This window comes from Notolepis coatsorum (genome assembly GCF_963971535.1).
Source record: "Notolepis coatsorum genome assembly, chromosome: 6".
Taxonomy (NCBI): domain Eukaryota; kingdom Metazoa; phylum Chordata; class Actinopteri; order Aulopiformes; family Paralepididae; genus Notolepis; species Notolepis coatsorum.
This window is the reverse complement of record NC_140170.1, coordinates 12,929,878-12,947,405: the sequence shown is the minus strand read 5'-3', so window position 1 is coordinate 12,947,405 and position 17,528 is coordinate 12,929,878. Positions and strand designations below refer to the sequence as shown.

The window sequence follows — 17,528 nt, the reverse complement described above, 5'->3', positions numbered from 1 at the left end:
ACACCTCTAGTTAAAGAGACAGACACACCTCTAGTTAAAGAGACAGACACACCTCTAGTTAAAGAGACAGACACACACACCTCTAGTTAAAGAGACAGGCACACACACCTCTAGTTAAAGAGACAGACACACACACCTCTAGTTAAAGAGACAGACACACACACACCTCTAGTTAAAGAGACAGGCACACACACCTCTAGTTAAAGAGACAGGCACACACACCTCTAGTTAAAGAGACAGACACACACACCTCTAGTTAAAGAGACAGACACACACACCTCTAGTTAAAGAGACAGGCACACACACCTCTAGTTAAAGAGACAGACACACACACCTCTAGTTAAAGAGACAGACACACACACCTCTAGTTAAAGAGACAGGCACACACACCTCTAGTTAAAGAGACAGGCACACACACCTCTAGTTAAAGAGACACACACACCTCTAGTTAAAGAGACAGACACACACACCTCTAGTTAACGCTCTTGTTAACCCTCTGCTGTTCTCGTTGACCAGCTGCCTCTGGGACCCGTTGCCATGGCTGCCTTCCTGAGGATCGCCTTCAACTCCTACGACCTGGGCGCCCTGTCCCCCCTGGCCGACGCCCCCTTCTGTGCCATCAAGATGAAGGAGGCTCTGGCTACTGGTGAGAGACGCCGAATAATGCATCAGTCCTTTACTGTGAAAGCTTTTAGTTGACTGCTATTAGTTATTAGATTCAGATGTATTGTCATCATGCAGCACAAGTACAGTTACAACGGAAATAAGTTTGGCGTCCAACCAGAGTGTAAAATGTAACCGTAAAGTGCAATAGTAATATACAATGTACAAATGTACAGGTGGTTAGCCTGTTAAGCCCTGGCCCCATTTCGCCTGAAAATCCGCCAAACAATACACACCTAAGTAAATGGAAGATTGCTCCACTTCTACAAGGTCCATTAGCATGTTCTTGGTATCTGATTCTAGGGACATCTATGGATCGCATGGAATGTATTCCCAGTGTCAGAAATATTGTGTCTGTTACTAGGCTTTAGTGTTCAGGGCTTGACATTAAGGCTTGTCCGGGACAAGTAAAAAAAAATCGGACAAGGATACTACAGCTTTAACTTAAGTACATTATTTTTTAAATAATCCCCAAACTAATAGTAACATTATTCCACTTGATCAGAAAGTGCCTGCCTCGCATTGTCGCAATGTTATGATTCAAGTTTTTTTCTTGCGTGCCAGTCATGCTCACCAATCAGAAATAGCGAAAGGTTATCCTATAACCTAGTTATATGAATACTAGCTGAGCGTCTCGCTCTTCGCCATAATGAGATATCTCTTATCTCCAGCACCTACTGTGCTCATGAACAAACTATTTGCACCAATGCACGTGACCAGGCCCCGCCCCAGCATCCTCCTATAAGACGCCGGACATGGTCATACTCTCCCTTCCTCGGGAAAAAAGTTTCCAACACTGAAAAGTGAAAACCCAACCAAGGGACCTCAGGGTGCTAAGAGCGAGATGCTCAGCCAGTATTCATATAACTAGGTTATAGGATAACCTTTCGTTATATTATCATACTGGCCAATCGTGTCTCGCTCTTCGCCATAATGAGATATGGGGCAGAGCAGACGCGTGCCCCGACAAGTGTACCCCCTGAGGGCCCATAAGCCCCACTACCAGGGAGGAGGGGAGTCCCGTCCACCCGCCCGTCCTAGCGAAGGGGGGGAGGCAGTCAACTCCACCAAAGTGCGAAAAAAAGGGAAACAGAAACCCCTAAAAGCGCACAGTACAGGCGGGACCACGTGTGACACATCACCCCGTGGCACACACCACCACACCCCTGCTAACCCACCGACTGGCGGGACGCAGGGGAGGTCCCAGACCTCAGAACCGCCTGGGAGACAGAACCCCCAGTCATGTCCATGAGGTAAAACTTAACGAAGGGACCCGGGGAGGACCAGGAGGCCGCAGCACAGATGTCCTCCACAGAGGCCCCCCCTAACAAGGCGGCAGAGGCCGCCACTCCACGAGTGGAGTGCGCCCTGACACCCTCAGGGGGGGCCCGTCCAGCCAACATGTAGCAAAGGGCAATGCCCTCGCACAACCAATGTGACAGGCGCTGCTTGGACAGTGCCTTACCTGCGCGAGGGCCACCGTAACAACAACAGTCGATCGGCAGCCCTGAGATCCCGCGTCCGACTGAGGTAAACCCCCAAAGCACGGACAGGACACGACAGACTAGAGTGAGGAGGCGGGTGAAACGCCTGAATCACAATATCCCTGGAGCGAAAAGAGCTCCGGATATTCTTTGACACGAAGACTGGATTAGGCCTCAGAGTCGCACCGCTATTGGCCCGAATAGACAGGCACTCAGGCCGCACCGAGAGAGCACACAGCTCACCCACGCGTTTAGCGGAGGTGATGGCCAAAAAGAACGCGGTCTCCAAGACAGCATTATGTGTTTTTCTGAGACATGGTTGCACACAGATATTCCCGATAGCAATGTCTCTATAGACGGGTTTCAGATTGTGCGCTCTGATCGCAACAGCGGGAGCGGCAAGCGAAAAGGAGGGGGGCTTGCTTTATTTATTAATAAGAAATGGTGTAACCCCAGCCATATTACGATCAAAGAGCGACACTGTGACCCGGATATAGAGATGTTAGCTGTAGGACTCAGACCATATTATTTGCCAAGCGAAATCCCCCACGTTATCATGATGGCCGTTTACATCCCCCCCTCGGCAAACCCGACGGCCCCGTGTGACGTCATCCACGGCGCAATTGCACGGCTACAGACGAAACACCCGAAGGCTTTAATCCTCATCTCAGGGGATTTTTATTTATGTTAAACTGGACAAATCACTACCAAACTTCAAACAATATGTCAGCTGCCACACCAGGGAGAACAGGACCCTGGACCTGCTTTATGCCAACATCAAGGAGGCATACAGCTCCTCACCACTACCACAGCTGGGCCGGTCGGACCACAACCTGGTTCACCTCAACCCCTGTTATGTGCCTCTGGTCAGAAGACAGCCTGCGACCAAAATAACTGTAAGAAGGTGGTCGGAAGAGGCTCAAGAGGCACTACAGGGCTGCTTTGAGGTCACAGACTGGCAGGCACTCTGTGAGCCCCACGGAGAGGACATTGATGGGCTCACAGAGTGCATCACAGACTACATCAACTTTTGTGTGGACTCCAATGTTCCATCTAGGACTGTTACCTGCTACCCAAATAACAAGCCATGGGTCACTAAGGACATCAAAGCCCTTCTGAACGAGAAGAAGAGGGCTTTCAACGCAGGAAACAGGGAGGAGGTCAAAAGAGTTCAGGGGCGTCTGAGAATTAAACTCAGAGGGCAAAGATAATTATAGGAGTAAGTTGGAAGGGCAGCTGGAGAACAATAACATCACGCAAGTGTGGTCTGGAATGCAGACAATAACCGGCATCAAACCAGCGGGGGGAAGGGGAGTGGATGGAGACGTGGACCGGGCTAATGAGCTAAACCTGTTTTACAACAGGTTTGAAACAGCGGCCCCGGCAAGTCTGCCCCCCCCCCCCCACCGACACTTCAGTTTCCCTGCCCACCCCCACACCTCTCAGCCCTTCAACTCGAGCTACCCCCCCCCCCCCTCCATCCCCCCAACTGCCCACGCCCCCTTATCTCTGGTGCAGCCTGTCTGCCCCCCGCGGCTTGAAGACCCGCCCCCCCCCCCCCCCCCCAACACCTGAGATCCCCACAGCATGGCTCTCTGCAGACCAGGTGAGTACACAGCTGAGCAAGTTACACGCAGGCAAGGCTGCAGGTCCTGATGGGGTGAGCCCAAAGGTACTCAAAACCTGTGCCTCTCAGCTGTGTGATGTGCTCCAGTTCATATTCAATATGAGCCTGAGGCTGCAGAGTGTCCCGACACTGTGGAAAACCTCCTGTGTGGTCCCTGTCCCCAAGTGCCCGCGTCCCAGCACGTCCAAGGACTACAGGCCGGTGGCTCTAACCTCTCACATAATGAAGACCATGGAGAGGTTAGTCCTGGAGCAACTCCGCCCGGTGACCAAACCCCACCTAGACCCACTCCAGTTCGCCTACCAGCCCCGACTGGGGGTAGAGGATGCTGTCATCTACCTGCTGAACCAAGCCTACACTCACCTAGACAAGCCGGGGAGCACTGTGAGAATCATGTTCTTTGACTTCTCCAGTGCTTTTGATACCATAAGGCCTGGGCTACTGGGTGAGAAGTTGGAGGCGATGCAAGTAGAGGCCCCCCTGGTGTCCTGGGTTGTGGACTATCTGACGGGAAGACCACAGTACGTGCGCCTACGGAGCTGTGTGTCAGACAGACTGGTCAGCAACACCGGGGCCCCGCAGGGGACAGTCCTCTCTCCCTTCCTCTTCACTGTCTACACCAACGACTTCCACTATCGGTCAGAGTCCTGCCACCTTCAGAAGTTTTCTGATGACTCTGCGATAGTGGGATGTATAAAGGACGGTGACGAGAGGGAATACCGGGAACTGGTAGTGGACTTTGTCACATGGTGCGATAAAAACCACCTGCAGCTAAATGTGGCGAAGACCAAGGAACTGGTTGTGGAGCTGGGGAGGAGGAGGAGTGCACCTGTGACCCCCGTTTCCATCAGGGGAGTTGATGTGGACATGGTGGAGGTGTACAAATACCTCGGTGTGCACATCGACAACAAACTGAACGGGTCAAAACATGCAGAAGCACTGTACAAGAAGGGCCAGAGCCGACTCTACTTCCTCAGAAGGCTGAGATCCTTCAATGTCTGTACAAGGATGTTGAGGATGTTCTATGAGTCGGTCGTGGCGGGCGCCTTCTTGTACGCTGTGACCTGCTGGGGCAGCGGACTGAGAGCAGTGGACACAACCAGGCTGGATAAGCTGGTCAGGAAGGCCAGCAGCGTGGTTGGGGTGGAGCTGGACTCTCTAGCGAGGGTGGCGGAGAGGAGGAGCCTCGCTAAGCTCCAGGCCATCAGGGAAAACCCCACCCACCCACTATACACAGACTTGGCTGACAGGAGGAGCATGTTCAGTGCTAGGCTCACACTACCCAAATGCTGCACTGAACGGCACAGGAAGTCCTTCATTCCAACAGCCATCAGACTATATAATGCATCACTGTGCCTCACTGCATCACTGAGCACAGAGCGGCAGCTCATTAGTGGCAGGAGGACGCGACTAGCGGCCTCCAGGCTCCACAACAGAGGGCAGCGACGGCTGCCAGACATAGATCTAGGTCTTATTGGAACCCAAGGAGGACAATACACTACCTAAAGCATACTGCACCTTGTGACACTGTGAATACTGGAATATATATTTCATATTTCATTTAGTTAGATTTAAATTATAATTATATTGACCAAATTGTTTACCCCATGCTCAGTATGCTCAGTATATTCTTACTGTATTTATTTCTGTATATTTTATTTCATTTCATCCTATTTTATTTTACTCTACTCTTATCCTAGGCAACTTGATTTGATTTGTGTTATCATTCTAAATTGTGACCTGTCCTGTCTAAATGTTTAAATGTGAGCGATTTGCAGTGTCTAATTTCCCACGGGATAATAAAAGTATTTCTATTCTATATTCTATTCTATTCTAAATGACGCCTGCTCAAGAGGCTCAAACGGGGCCTCCGACAACCGGCCCAGGACCAGTTGGAGGTCCCACTCGGAGACAGAGAACGTTCCACAGGCTTGAGACGCACAGTGCCAAGCAGGAACGTCCCACGAGAGGGTGGCTGAACAACGTTCCGCCCCCACACTCGACCATACGCCACTCCCCAGCGTAAGCCGCGGTAGAGGACGGAGCGCGCGCATACCGGATATCGTTAACCACAGAATAGTCAAGACGCATCAGATTCACACTGTCAGCAGCCAAGCCTAGAGGCTGCCCCAGAACAGGAAGGCAGAACAGAGTTCCGCGTGCCTGAGAGAGGGCCCGCAGTGACCACGGAACAGGCTACGGCGGGGCCAAACAGAGCTGAATCAGGGCCGGGGACCACACAGCTGAGCCCCACGGCACTCCCGACGTACCCACCCCAACAGCTGAGCTATCGGGTGTAAGGGGGGGGAAGCGTACAGAATCCCGGACGGCCACGGAATCTGTCCCAGACCTGCCCGACTATGTCTGGACGTAGTCCCCACTCGCCAGGGTGAGGACTGCCCCGCGATATCACACCTGCACCCACATTCACCCTGCCGGGGATGTGGAGAGCCCTCAGGCAGAGCAGATGGAGAACGCCCATAGCCAGAGCCCGACCGCCGCCCGGTGCAGACGGGGGGAGCGCACTCCTCCCTGTCCGACAATATACGACGCTGACGTCGTGTTGTCCGTCCTGACCAAAACACGCTTGCCCACCACTAGGTGGTCGAGCCGTTTGAGGACCAGAAGGACTGCCTTCAATCCCAACACATTGAATGTAGCGCAGACCGGGCAGCATGGCAGCTGCCCCCTACTGCGTTGGTCCGACACGCCCCCCCCCCCATCCCATGAGGGAGGCACCGGTGGAGACCATGACGTGTGACAGCCTGCTGCCCACGGGGACCCCGCATGTGAGGGCACCAGACCCTCCCCAGAAGACGAGGTCCCCCAGTACTGACATGGGAACCTTCAGCCGCTTCCATATGTCTCACACCGGTTTCCATTTCCATACTGGAAAAAACCACCTCTGCATCCTCCCCATGAAGAGGAGGCCAAGAGGGACCCCAGCAGCAGGCGCATCACGGACAGCGCCGTAACCGTCCTAGGACGGAACCTCAGAGCGTGCCGAGAACCCAACCATTCGCAGCCGCTCCGAGAGGGATGCCCATATAGACCATGATATTACTACCACCCAAATCACGCGCGCCTGCCTGACCACCGCCGGTCTTCCGGGAGTGGGAGGCACTAACGTGATACCCGGCCTGGCTAAGGCGGGCTGGGGGAACTCGTGCTGCGACTCCAAGGGCCTCGAGCTCCCCCGCTGACAACCTTTGTTGTTGACAGACACAACACCAGGCTCACCAAACACAGACGCAGAACGTGTGGCGTGGGAGCCGCTTGACAGCACAGCATTCTCACGGACAGACCCAGGCCTAGCCAGCAACTGGGTGTCAGCCCCTGTCCCCATGAGAAGCGAAACGTGGGGCCGCTTGCGCTTCATTGAAGGCACGCGGCCCGCAGCCAAAGGAAACAAATCAGAGCCCTTATCCTGCTGGTGTTGGGGGGGGGAGTGACTGGAGAGCGAGCTAGACACAGCTAGACTGCAACGTTTTTTTAGGGTGTTCTCATCTAATGTAGCCGATCCCTCGGCCTTGCGATCACCTGTTGTCTTTGTGTCCAGGGTACCTCAGGCGGGGGAAACACGGCCGCTGGTTGAGGGCCTCGCCACAGCCGCTGGCGAGGCCGCGCCCTCACCTCTGGCTGCACGGTGTGAGGCGGTGTGGGGCCTAGGTCAAATACCGCCTGTGCTCCTGCGGAAAGACCAAAGTCCCTCTGCGGAGAGGGGAGCCCTGAGGAAGGGAAAAAACGTCTCTCCTGCTCAAGGGGAGACTGATCCAACCAAAATGTCTGTAAACAACCATTGACAGCATCCTAGCCCTCCCTGCGGTTATAGCTTGCGGCTGGGTCAAAAGCTAATAACCTCAAAACCTTGCACGATGTTTCGACATCGGCTGGCCCTAAGGCCCCACCACCCGACACCATTTTTGACAGAAAAAACAATTCGAACAATGTTGCTAGTCGCTGCTAATTCTATACCGCGACGGTATAGGCTTTAACAGCCCACCAGCCACCTGCCGGGCCGACTCGCCTCATGGCGTCGGCCGGGCGGGACACCGTTCCACCATGTCAGAGGAAAAGGACTGATGCCACCTGCTTCACAAGCACGGAGCACCAGTGGTGGCTGCAGACAAAAGACTACTACTAGTGAAGCACTGCCTCACTAGTAGGCATGCAGCAACCTCCACTGTGCACCCATGAAGGGTTAAATGAATAAATGAACGAAAACTCCACTAACACACTGCAGAATGGTCTAGCCCAGTGGTTCCCAAAGTCGGGGTCGCGACCCAAAGGTGGGCCGCGAGCAGCCACGGGTGGGCCGCGAGATGATTAAAAAAAAAAAAAAAAAAAAAAAAAAAAAATTTATTTTTTATTTTTTTTATTTTAATTTTTTTTGTCAGGTCACTGAACTTAGAAGCAGGCCAGGACAGTGTTTCTAGTTGTATTCTAAAATTCTATTCTATTGTATTCTAAAATGTGACTATATGGTTTTATATTAACTTAATAAATAAACAAAAACGAAAAATCTACTTATTTCAACGAACATTTCAAACTAAATAACAGATTATGCACATAAAACGCTGAAAACAACCGAAGCAACAATAGTATTTTAATGAGGCTATTATTATTATCATTATTATTTTGCAACAAGTTAGCCCTCTCATAAATAGCACATATAAATGAATAACTAACTTGAACTAACTTAATAGGATTGAAGTGATATTTGGCTTAAAAAATCGGTCGCCTGGCAAAAAAAAAAAAAAAAAAAGCCAGACGATGTGCATTGGGCCGCGGCTCTCTGACGCCTTATTTTCTGGGCCCCGGCCTGAAAAGTTTGGGATCCCCTGGTCTAGCCCATACACACAAATGTTAAGGTGATGCAGACCTGAGAAAAACACCAGTCCCGCACACAATTCATAGATTCACAAAAATTCACTGTTACCCTGCCCATACCTGTACCCCCCCCCCCTCCCACATGCGGCTGTTACCCTGCCCATACCTGTACCCCCCCCCCCCCTCCCACATGCGGCTTTGACGCCCAGATTTCCCCAAGGGGATCAATAAAGGATTATCTTATCTTGTCTTATCTTGTCTTAACCCTTTCACTGCCACACGACAGAAGGTTAACCTTCTGCATCGCCGTCGGTTGTGTGATAGTAAAGGGCTAACCTTCTGTACTGTCACAGTGAAAGGGTTAACCGGCTGTTGTGTGGCAGTGAAAGGGTTAAAGACACAATTCCCTACTTTATAGCTTGGTGGTGTTTATTTATTAAGATGCTATCTTGGTTCTGGTCCAGTAAGGGCTGTCTGCTTCTCATTGGTTCCAGTAAGGGCTGTCTGCTTCTCATTGGTTCCAGTAAGGGCTGTCTGCTTCTCATTGGTTCCAGTAAGGGCTGTCTGCTTCTCATTGGTCCAACATTCTAGCTCTAGTGTTAGGGTTAGGGTTATGTTGTTAGGGTTAGGGTTGTTATGTTGTTAGGGTTAGGGTTGTTATGTTGTTAGGGTGAGGGTTAGGGTTGTTATGTTGTTAGGGTTAGGGTTGTTATGTTGTTAGGGTTAACCCTAACCCTCACCCAGTAAGAGCTCATTGTTCACAACACTCTAGCTCTAGTGTTTTGTGCTCCATGTTCAGCCGTCATTAGTCCTCTGCTCTGGGTCAGCATTGATTGGTCCCAGCCCCCCTGGGATCCCATGATCGACAGCGTGATGAATGGCCTCGCCACTAGTCACGCTATTTAAAATGCCAGCTATTAGAGGACCAATAGTATTTGAATCTGATGAGTTGAATAATTCTCGTTCACACTTTGTTTACATTAGGGCTGTTACAAAGGATCAGATTAAACCGAATATATATATTTATTGATTGATATATATTGCATAGTATTTGTATATCGTTTGATATCCCTTGTATATTCCTTGTACATATACACGGAATATCCCTTTAGCCCAGACCATAATATTTCATTCTCCTATTGGACAGCGGTCCACAGGCGCCAGAGCCATGCCTCCGGAGTCAGGTTCAAAGTCACCGTCAAGACATGTCTGTGCATGCCCGGCCTTGCCCAGGGATACGCGACAGAAATGAGGTTAGCACTAGATTGTTCGCCGTGCATATAAATATGGCGCAGGTGAATACAGAAGCACTTAGTCAGAAGTCAAGAGTTACCCAATAAGTTGAAGCCTCACCCACGATACTCCGTGCGGTGAAGTATGGCCTGTTTGGCCCCAAATAGAGCATTGAGACCGCGTGCGAATTAATAACTGAATTGTCAGAGTTTGGCGCTATACCGTCGAGTGCGACATATTTCTATTAAGTCAGTAATAGTCTATTTGTGTATAGTGTATCGTGCGGCTAAAGTTCTACAGTGACCAGCATCACCAACGCTTCCTCGTACCAGCTAGAGTGCTTATCCAGGCTGGGCTGCTTTCATGGCGCTTTCACCCGAGGAGACCTAGACGAGAACCGTGTGGACATGTACACTGGATTAATCTACCCGACGACTACATAGCCCTTTGCGGCTGGATTATATTTGTTTTGGTCCTGTGATTTATGGAGCGGAGAATCGCCGACGCCTACACGTGTTGGATTTACCCTGAGGAGCCACGTCGAGTCTGCGCCTCAGAGAGCCTGAGGCCGGCTAGCTTTCTTCACTGTGGAGCTACAGTCTACGGAGAACAGCTGTATTCGTCTGTGGATCAAGAGGCTATTGCACCGTCTCCTGTACTTGGAGTCTCCTTAGTCATCGTTGACCAGACTCTCTACTACCGACAGATCCTCTACCCCTGCTGGCTTACAACCGGGGGGACCCTTCCAGTATCTCCCGCTATATATTACTAGTGTACCATATATATAATTCCCTAAGATTCAGGTTGTATAATTACCTCCTGCGTAACCAGAGAATGGACATTCATTATTGATTTGCCTACGCACATTCCTTTGCCTTACAAGTGCATTCAAAGTATAATAGATAAGTATATTATGTACCTTTTGCTGCAATAAATACTTAAAGACAACTTTGTGTAGAACCGATTCATTGTGGGAAGTGTTCATTATATTTATATATCATGTACTGTATGGCCAGTAATTAAAGTACATAAAGCGGTAGTGGTTTAATGATACCATACTTATCAATACAGTCAGGGAATTGTACCCCTCAGTTACAATTGGTCCTTCGAGCCGGAGGGTAACTAGCGTAATATTAATATAGTGGTATTAATATTGACATGGCCTATGATGAACACTCCACAAAACGGTTCTCCTAAAGTAGATCGCCCGCAGCGTAGACGGCAGACACCTCAGTACTTAGAGGATTACGTTGCCAATATACTACCTAGCTTTCTACAGACGGTAAACGCGGAAAAAGTAGATAGTAAAATTATGTCCGACCCTATCGACCAGGCTACCCCGCCAATAGAGGCCCTAGTGGGTTCTAACGTAACTGACCAAGCTCACGGTAGGGACCAGGAGGGACCCGACATGACTTTACCCCCCGCCAAGACCGAAGAAGTAGTCCCCGGAGAGCTCCAGGATAAAGACAGCCCTCCAGGGATGGAACTCTACCCGCTACAAGAAGAGGAGAGCACCCCGGAGATGGATCTCCAGGACTCGCCACAGGAGAACAGATCTCCAACGAGTACTGCCAGGAGCGGATCACCTCAACCAGCGTCTTCCCCCAGCGAGGCGGACAAGATGCTGGCACAGGCATTCCTCGCCAGCCTAGCAGCCTCAACAGAGCGCGATCGACTCCAAGCACAGACGCTTAGTGAGCGCGAACATTCTTCCATGGAAAGAGAACGCCTTCAGGCGCAGCAACGGAGCGACGAAGATCGTATACGTCTAGAGATTAGACGCCTTCAGTCGGAAGAGAATATGGTAAGGGACCGGGCCGAAGCCCAGCGCGCCGCTGCCGGTGCCCAAAGAGAAGCAGAGCGCGACCTCGCTCTCACCAAGCGCGAAGCCGAGCGCGACCGATTACAAGCGCAGATAATGGAGCAGCTGATCACCAGGGCAACACCCCCTCCCTCCGCACGGGGTTCCAGGGCCTCGTCAAGACAAGGGTCAAGGGCACCCTCCCCTACCCGATCAAGCGACCCTGAGCCCGACCACCAGAGAGAGCCTATACCCCCCTCCGAACCCCTTCCGAACCCCGACCGGTCCAAGTGAGACCCAGCTACAAGGAAGAAACGGTCTACACCGCGGAGAGGCTAAATAGACGACTACAGGATCTAGAGGACCTGCCAGAGGAAGAAGAAGAGGGAGAGGAGGAGAGTCAAGCCCGACAGCAGCACAGTACTCCACAGGACCAGGAGGTCCAGTACAGCCCAGGCTCTACCCCCGCGGCTCTGCGCTACAGACCCCCGACTCAATTCACGGGTGAGCTTGACGCACGACCAGCCCCGAGAAACAGCACCTGGATACGCGGGCCATGGTACCCAGCAGGTACCAGCCCACCAAGAGGCGTAAGAGGAGACTCGCCTAGGAGGCCTCTCTTCCAACGCTCACCGATGTGCCAGCCATCCATGGCATCATACATTGGCACACCGACATTTCCGGACTTCACCCACGAGAACAGAGCACAGTACACGGAGCTACGAATGTGCTTAGAGACAATGATGTCCGATGTAGCTGATGAACCGTACAAGTATGCTATCCTACTGAAGCACCTCAAGGTGCCCCGAGCGCACAATATAGCGCTGGCCTATGCCACCTCTACTACCCCATACACAGCGGCTCTAGCAGCACTCGACCAAAGATATGGACGCATATGGGACTACGTAATACAAGAGATAAGGCATATTGACCGCCTACCCCCAGCCACAGACAATCGCTCACTAGATGACCTGTCTATCAAGGTACAATCCCTGGTAGGGATGCTGGGGGCGCAAAGAGAAAAGGGTATGCACGAACTGTACGCAAACTCTAATGTCGAGAGGATTTTAGAGAAGCTTCCGCCCGCCCGACAAGAGCGCTTCAGGCGGCAAAGAGACCACCGTGATCCTAACGGTCCCGAGCCATCCCTCCTAGACCTAGCCGACTTCCTGGCGAGAGAAGTCAACAGCCTACGGTTGGATACGTTCATGCGGAGCACCCCAAGCTCCAGAGAGGGACCTAGGAGAGCAAACGATGGCCGAAGATTGGTGACCGTCATGCACCAATCAGAATCAGTACCGAGCAGCAAGAACCACAGTACCCCCTCGATGAAAGAGAAGTGGAAGATGGTGTGCCCGTACTGCGAAAAGGAACACTGGTTGTCACAATGTGACACGTTCAAGAAGATGACCGCCGACGAGGTGAGTCAATGGATAAAGTCCAACCGACGCTGTTACCGATGTGCGCGCAGTCACATGGCAGCCGATTGCCGCTTAAAGAAGAGGTGTAGTCGGTGTGACGGAGCCCACCTAGATGTCCTACACAACAGTAACAGAAGAAAGCCTGCACCCTCAAGCAGCACAAAGGCAAGTATTATGTACATTGACCCCGCCAGCAGCGGGGGCGCCCGGGTGCTCTTAAAGGTGGTCCGCGTAACACTGAGTTACCAGATAAGGTCATGGACACTTACGCCGTCCTTGACGACGGGTCAGAGAAGACCCTTCTCCTCGCGTCCGCTGCGGCCCAGCTGGGGCTGCGGGGGAGCGAAAACCAGATGACGATTCGGACAATAAGAAGAGATCTAAAGACGATAAAGGGCGAGAATGTCTCCTTCACTATCGCAGCAAGCGGGCAACCAGAGAGACGGTATAGGATTACTAATGCTTTCACCAGCCAAGAAATAGGCCTGTCGCAGTACACCTACCCCATCGCCAAGCTGATGGATAAATATGTGCACCTGCGTCAACTACCTATACCGCTCATAGACGGTGCCACCCCGACCCTGCTGATAGGCTCCGACCATGCAGACCTCATCGTCCCGATAGACCGGGTCCACACAGGGCCCAGAGGCTGTCCTGCAGCAGTCGAGACCCGCCTAGGATGGACATTACAAGGCCCCCTCGCTAAGTCTCTTAACCGAACAGCAGCCACTAACTGCCTCCACTCCAGAGTGACAGAAGAAGACACCACCCTCCTACAGCATGTCGAGAGGCTATGGACACTAGAGACAATGCCCTTTAAGAACGAAAAGAAAGACATTCGTTCCAAGGAAGACATTTACGCTATAGCCCTCCTCGAGCAAGGGACAAAGAGAGTCAAAGTCAACGGAGTGATGAGATACGCAACTCCACTCCTGAGGCGAGAGGGTATGCCTACCTTCCACGCCCCAAAAGAAGCGACGGAGCGGTATCTATTGAACACAGAGCGGCGCCTAGCCAGAGACCCCGCTCAAGAGACGGTGTACCGCGCTGAGATTAACAAGCTAATCACAGCGGGACACATAAAGAAAATTGACATTAAAGAGGCCGATCAGACGACCGAATCATGGTACGTGCCGCACCACAAAGTCCACCACAACGGCAAGGATCGTATTGTGTTCAACTGCAGCTACCAGATCGGATCACAAAATCTGAATAAAGAGCTCTTGCCCGGCCCAACACTCGGCCCCTCTCTACTAGGCGTGTTACTACGTTTCCGCCAAGACAAGGTGGCCATCAGCGGCGACATCAAAGGGATGTTCCTGCAGGTGAGACTAGTGGAGGAGGACAAGCCCCTGCTGCGGTTCCTATGGAGAGAGAGGATCGGGGATGAGCAACCAGCCATCTATCAATGGGAAGTCCTCCCTTTCGGAACCACATGCAGCCCATGCTGTGCTACGTTTGCACTGCAAAAGCACGTCGCAGAGGACCCAGCAGCTGATGAAGAGGTCCGACAAAGTGTAGGAAATAGTTTCTACGTGGACAACTGTCTGCAAAGCATCTCGACGCCAGAAGAAGCCGAGGCCCTTCTACTCAAGCTCCGCGCCTCCCTGATCAAAGGCGGCTTTGATCTCAGGCAGTGGGCCAGCAGCGACCCGCAAGTATTGCGCAGCCTCTCCCCCGAGGACAAGGCAGCAAGCAGCGAGACCTGGATGGCGACCATCCCAGGAGAAGCCCAAGAAATGACATTAGGACTAGTCTGGCGCTTCAAAACAGACTCGCTCCATTATAAACACACACCCCTGACCAAGGAGCAGGGAAGGTCGACTGCACTACCGACCACCAGACGGAGTGTATACAGAACACTCGCCAGACAATATGACCCGTTGGGATGTATTCTACCTTACACCACCAGGGCAAAGATGATTGTAAGAGCGTTATGGGACAAGGACCAGGGCTGGGATGACCCCATACCCGAACACCTTGCATCCACATGGAGAGAGTGGGAGACGGAACTCAGCTCACTCCCAGGTGTCAACATACGCCGCAGCTACTTCCCACCCACAGTGAGGCCGGAGACGTGCCAGATGGACCTGCACGTCTTCAGCGACGCCTCCGAAGTAGCCTACGGTTCGGTGGCCTACTTGCGTGCCCGAGAGGAGGGAGGAGAAATACATACTGCTTTCATCCTGGCTCGCTCAAGAATAGCCCCACGAAAGCAACAATCTATCCCGCGTCTAGAGCTCTGCGCAGCCCTAGCAGGAGCACAACTCGCCACGTTAATCCAACGTGAACTCACCATTCCGGTGCAAAGAACAATCTTGTGGTCAGACTCCACGACAGTACTCACATGGATCCGGTCTGATTCGTGCAGATACAAGGTCTTCGTGGGAGTCAGAGTCACAGAGATTCAAGATTTAACAGAAGTAGCAAGCTGGAGGTATGTGGACACAAAACACAACCCAGCTGACGTCATCACCCGGGGAATGTCCCTGGATGACCTCACCCGTCACAACCTATACAGTGACGGGCCAGAGTTCCTCAAGCTCCCGGAAGAAGAGTGGCCTACACCCACCCCACGGGAAGCGAGTAAAGAGGAGGCCGAAAACAAGAAATCTATGTTCTGTGGATTGAACACACTCGTCTCCACAGACCCCGACATAGACGATTGCCTCACCCTAGAGAGTGCGCAGCTAAAGACATTCCTGTGGCACCACCCAGAGGTTCAGCTCACTACTGACATTACTGCAGCTAACTACGAAGAAGCAGAACTTCTTCTACTACAACGAGCCCAGAGAGACTCGTTCCCCGATGAGCTAGACTGTCTACAGGGAGCAAAGCCCGTCCCATCAGACAGCAGACTGCTCCACCTAGCCCCCGAGAGCGACGCCCATGGTCTCATCAGAGTGGGTGGTCGTCTGCGGAGAGCTCCAGACTTACCGGATGACGTCAAGTACCCGATAGTCTTAAACAGCCGACACAAGGTCACAGAGCTGATCATAAAGAAATACGACGAGGATGTGCATCACGCCGGGGCAGAGAGAGTCTTCGTGGAGATCAGACGTCGTTATTGGATACTGCAAGGGAGAGAAGCAGTGCGGCGCTTCCAGCAAACCTGTCTAGACTGTCGTAAATGGCGAGCGCAGCCCAGTATACCCCGGATGGCTGACCTACCTCCCTGTCGCCTCCGACTCGGCGACAAGCCTTTTCACTCCACCGGTATGGACTGTTTCGGCCCGCTGTATATAAAGAAAGGAAGAGGAACCGAGAAGCGGTGGGGTATTGTATTCAAATGCATGACCACCCGAGCGATGCATATAGAACTCCTTCCAACCATGAGCACAGACTCATTCCTTATGGCCTTCCGAAGATTCACATCGCGGAAAGGCAAACCGTCTATATTATTGTCTGATCACGGGACAAACTTCAAAGGCGGAGAAAGAGAGCTGAGAGAGAGCTTCCAAGCTATGGGCCCAGAACTTAAGACCCACCTCGCTCCATCCCAGATTGACTTCCAGTTTAATCCCCCGAACGCACCTCACTTCGGTGGAACTTGGGAACGAGAAGTACGTTCAATAAAGACAGCCCTGTACGCCGTGCTTGGGGCCCAGACCGTGGCGGAAGAAGTCCTAATGACAGTCCTCACGGAGATCGAGGGAGTATTGAACTCAAAGCCCCTCGGTTACGTCTCAAGTGATGTAGCAGATGTCGACCCAGTCACCCCCAACACACTCTTGATGGGGCGGCTGGACCCCGCGCTACCACAGACAATGTACAGGCCTGAAGAAGCGAACGGCCGAAGAATGTGGAGGTACAGTCAAGTATTGGCTGACAAGTTTTGGAACAGCTTCCTACTCCACTATCTACCGTCTCTACAGACCCGCCAGAAATGGGTGAAAGAGAGAGACAATTTGACAGAAGGAACAGTCGTCATGATTATCGACCAGTCACTACCCCGAGCTATGTGGCCGGCTGGCCGCGTAAGCAAAGTGATCACCGGTGCCGACGGAAAGGTCCGAGCAGCCGAAGTGCTCGTCCAAGGACGGATCTACACCCGACCCGTGGCGAGGCTAATAGAACTGCCAAGGCTCCCCGATACTATCGATGACGACCATGACCCCATGACTTTGTGAACTGCCCGACCCCTCACAACAGACATTGAGTAGTGGACAGTGCGGTTAATCTGTCTCTGCTTAGCTAATTAGGTGGGACTAATTAGGGGTAGGGGTGGGAATCACCAGTTTCATCATGATACGATACGATATCGATTCTTTGGACAACGATACGATATTTGCCGATATCACAAAGTCTCTCACGATACAATACGATACGATTAGATTCAGGTGCCTGCGATCGATATGAGATGATATCATATGCCCATTTAACACAATCAGTAACATTTAGATCAACAAAAAAAAGGTAATGAAAATATCATTTGACATTTGTATTTTTGAGCTCTTCCAGACATT

The 17,528-nt window shown here is 51.9% G+C and overlaps 1 protein-coding gene across 1 annotated transcript in view; it reads left to right on the top strand.

The window, feature by feature from the left end:
- The first annotated feature begins 521 nt into the window (after positions 1-521).
- LOC311231081 (protein kinase C delta type-like) overlaps positions 522-17,528 on the top strand; it is a 150,478-nt gene continuing 133,471 nt past the window's right edge. The window contains exon 1 of the mRNA XM_084317565.1: positions 522-646. Within this exon, the coding sequence (XP_084173691.1) occupies positions 538-646 (109 nt within the window). The 5' untranslated portion in view covers positions 522-537. The remainder of the gene's footprint in view (positions 647-17,528) is intronic.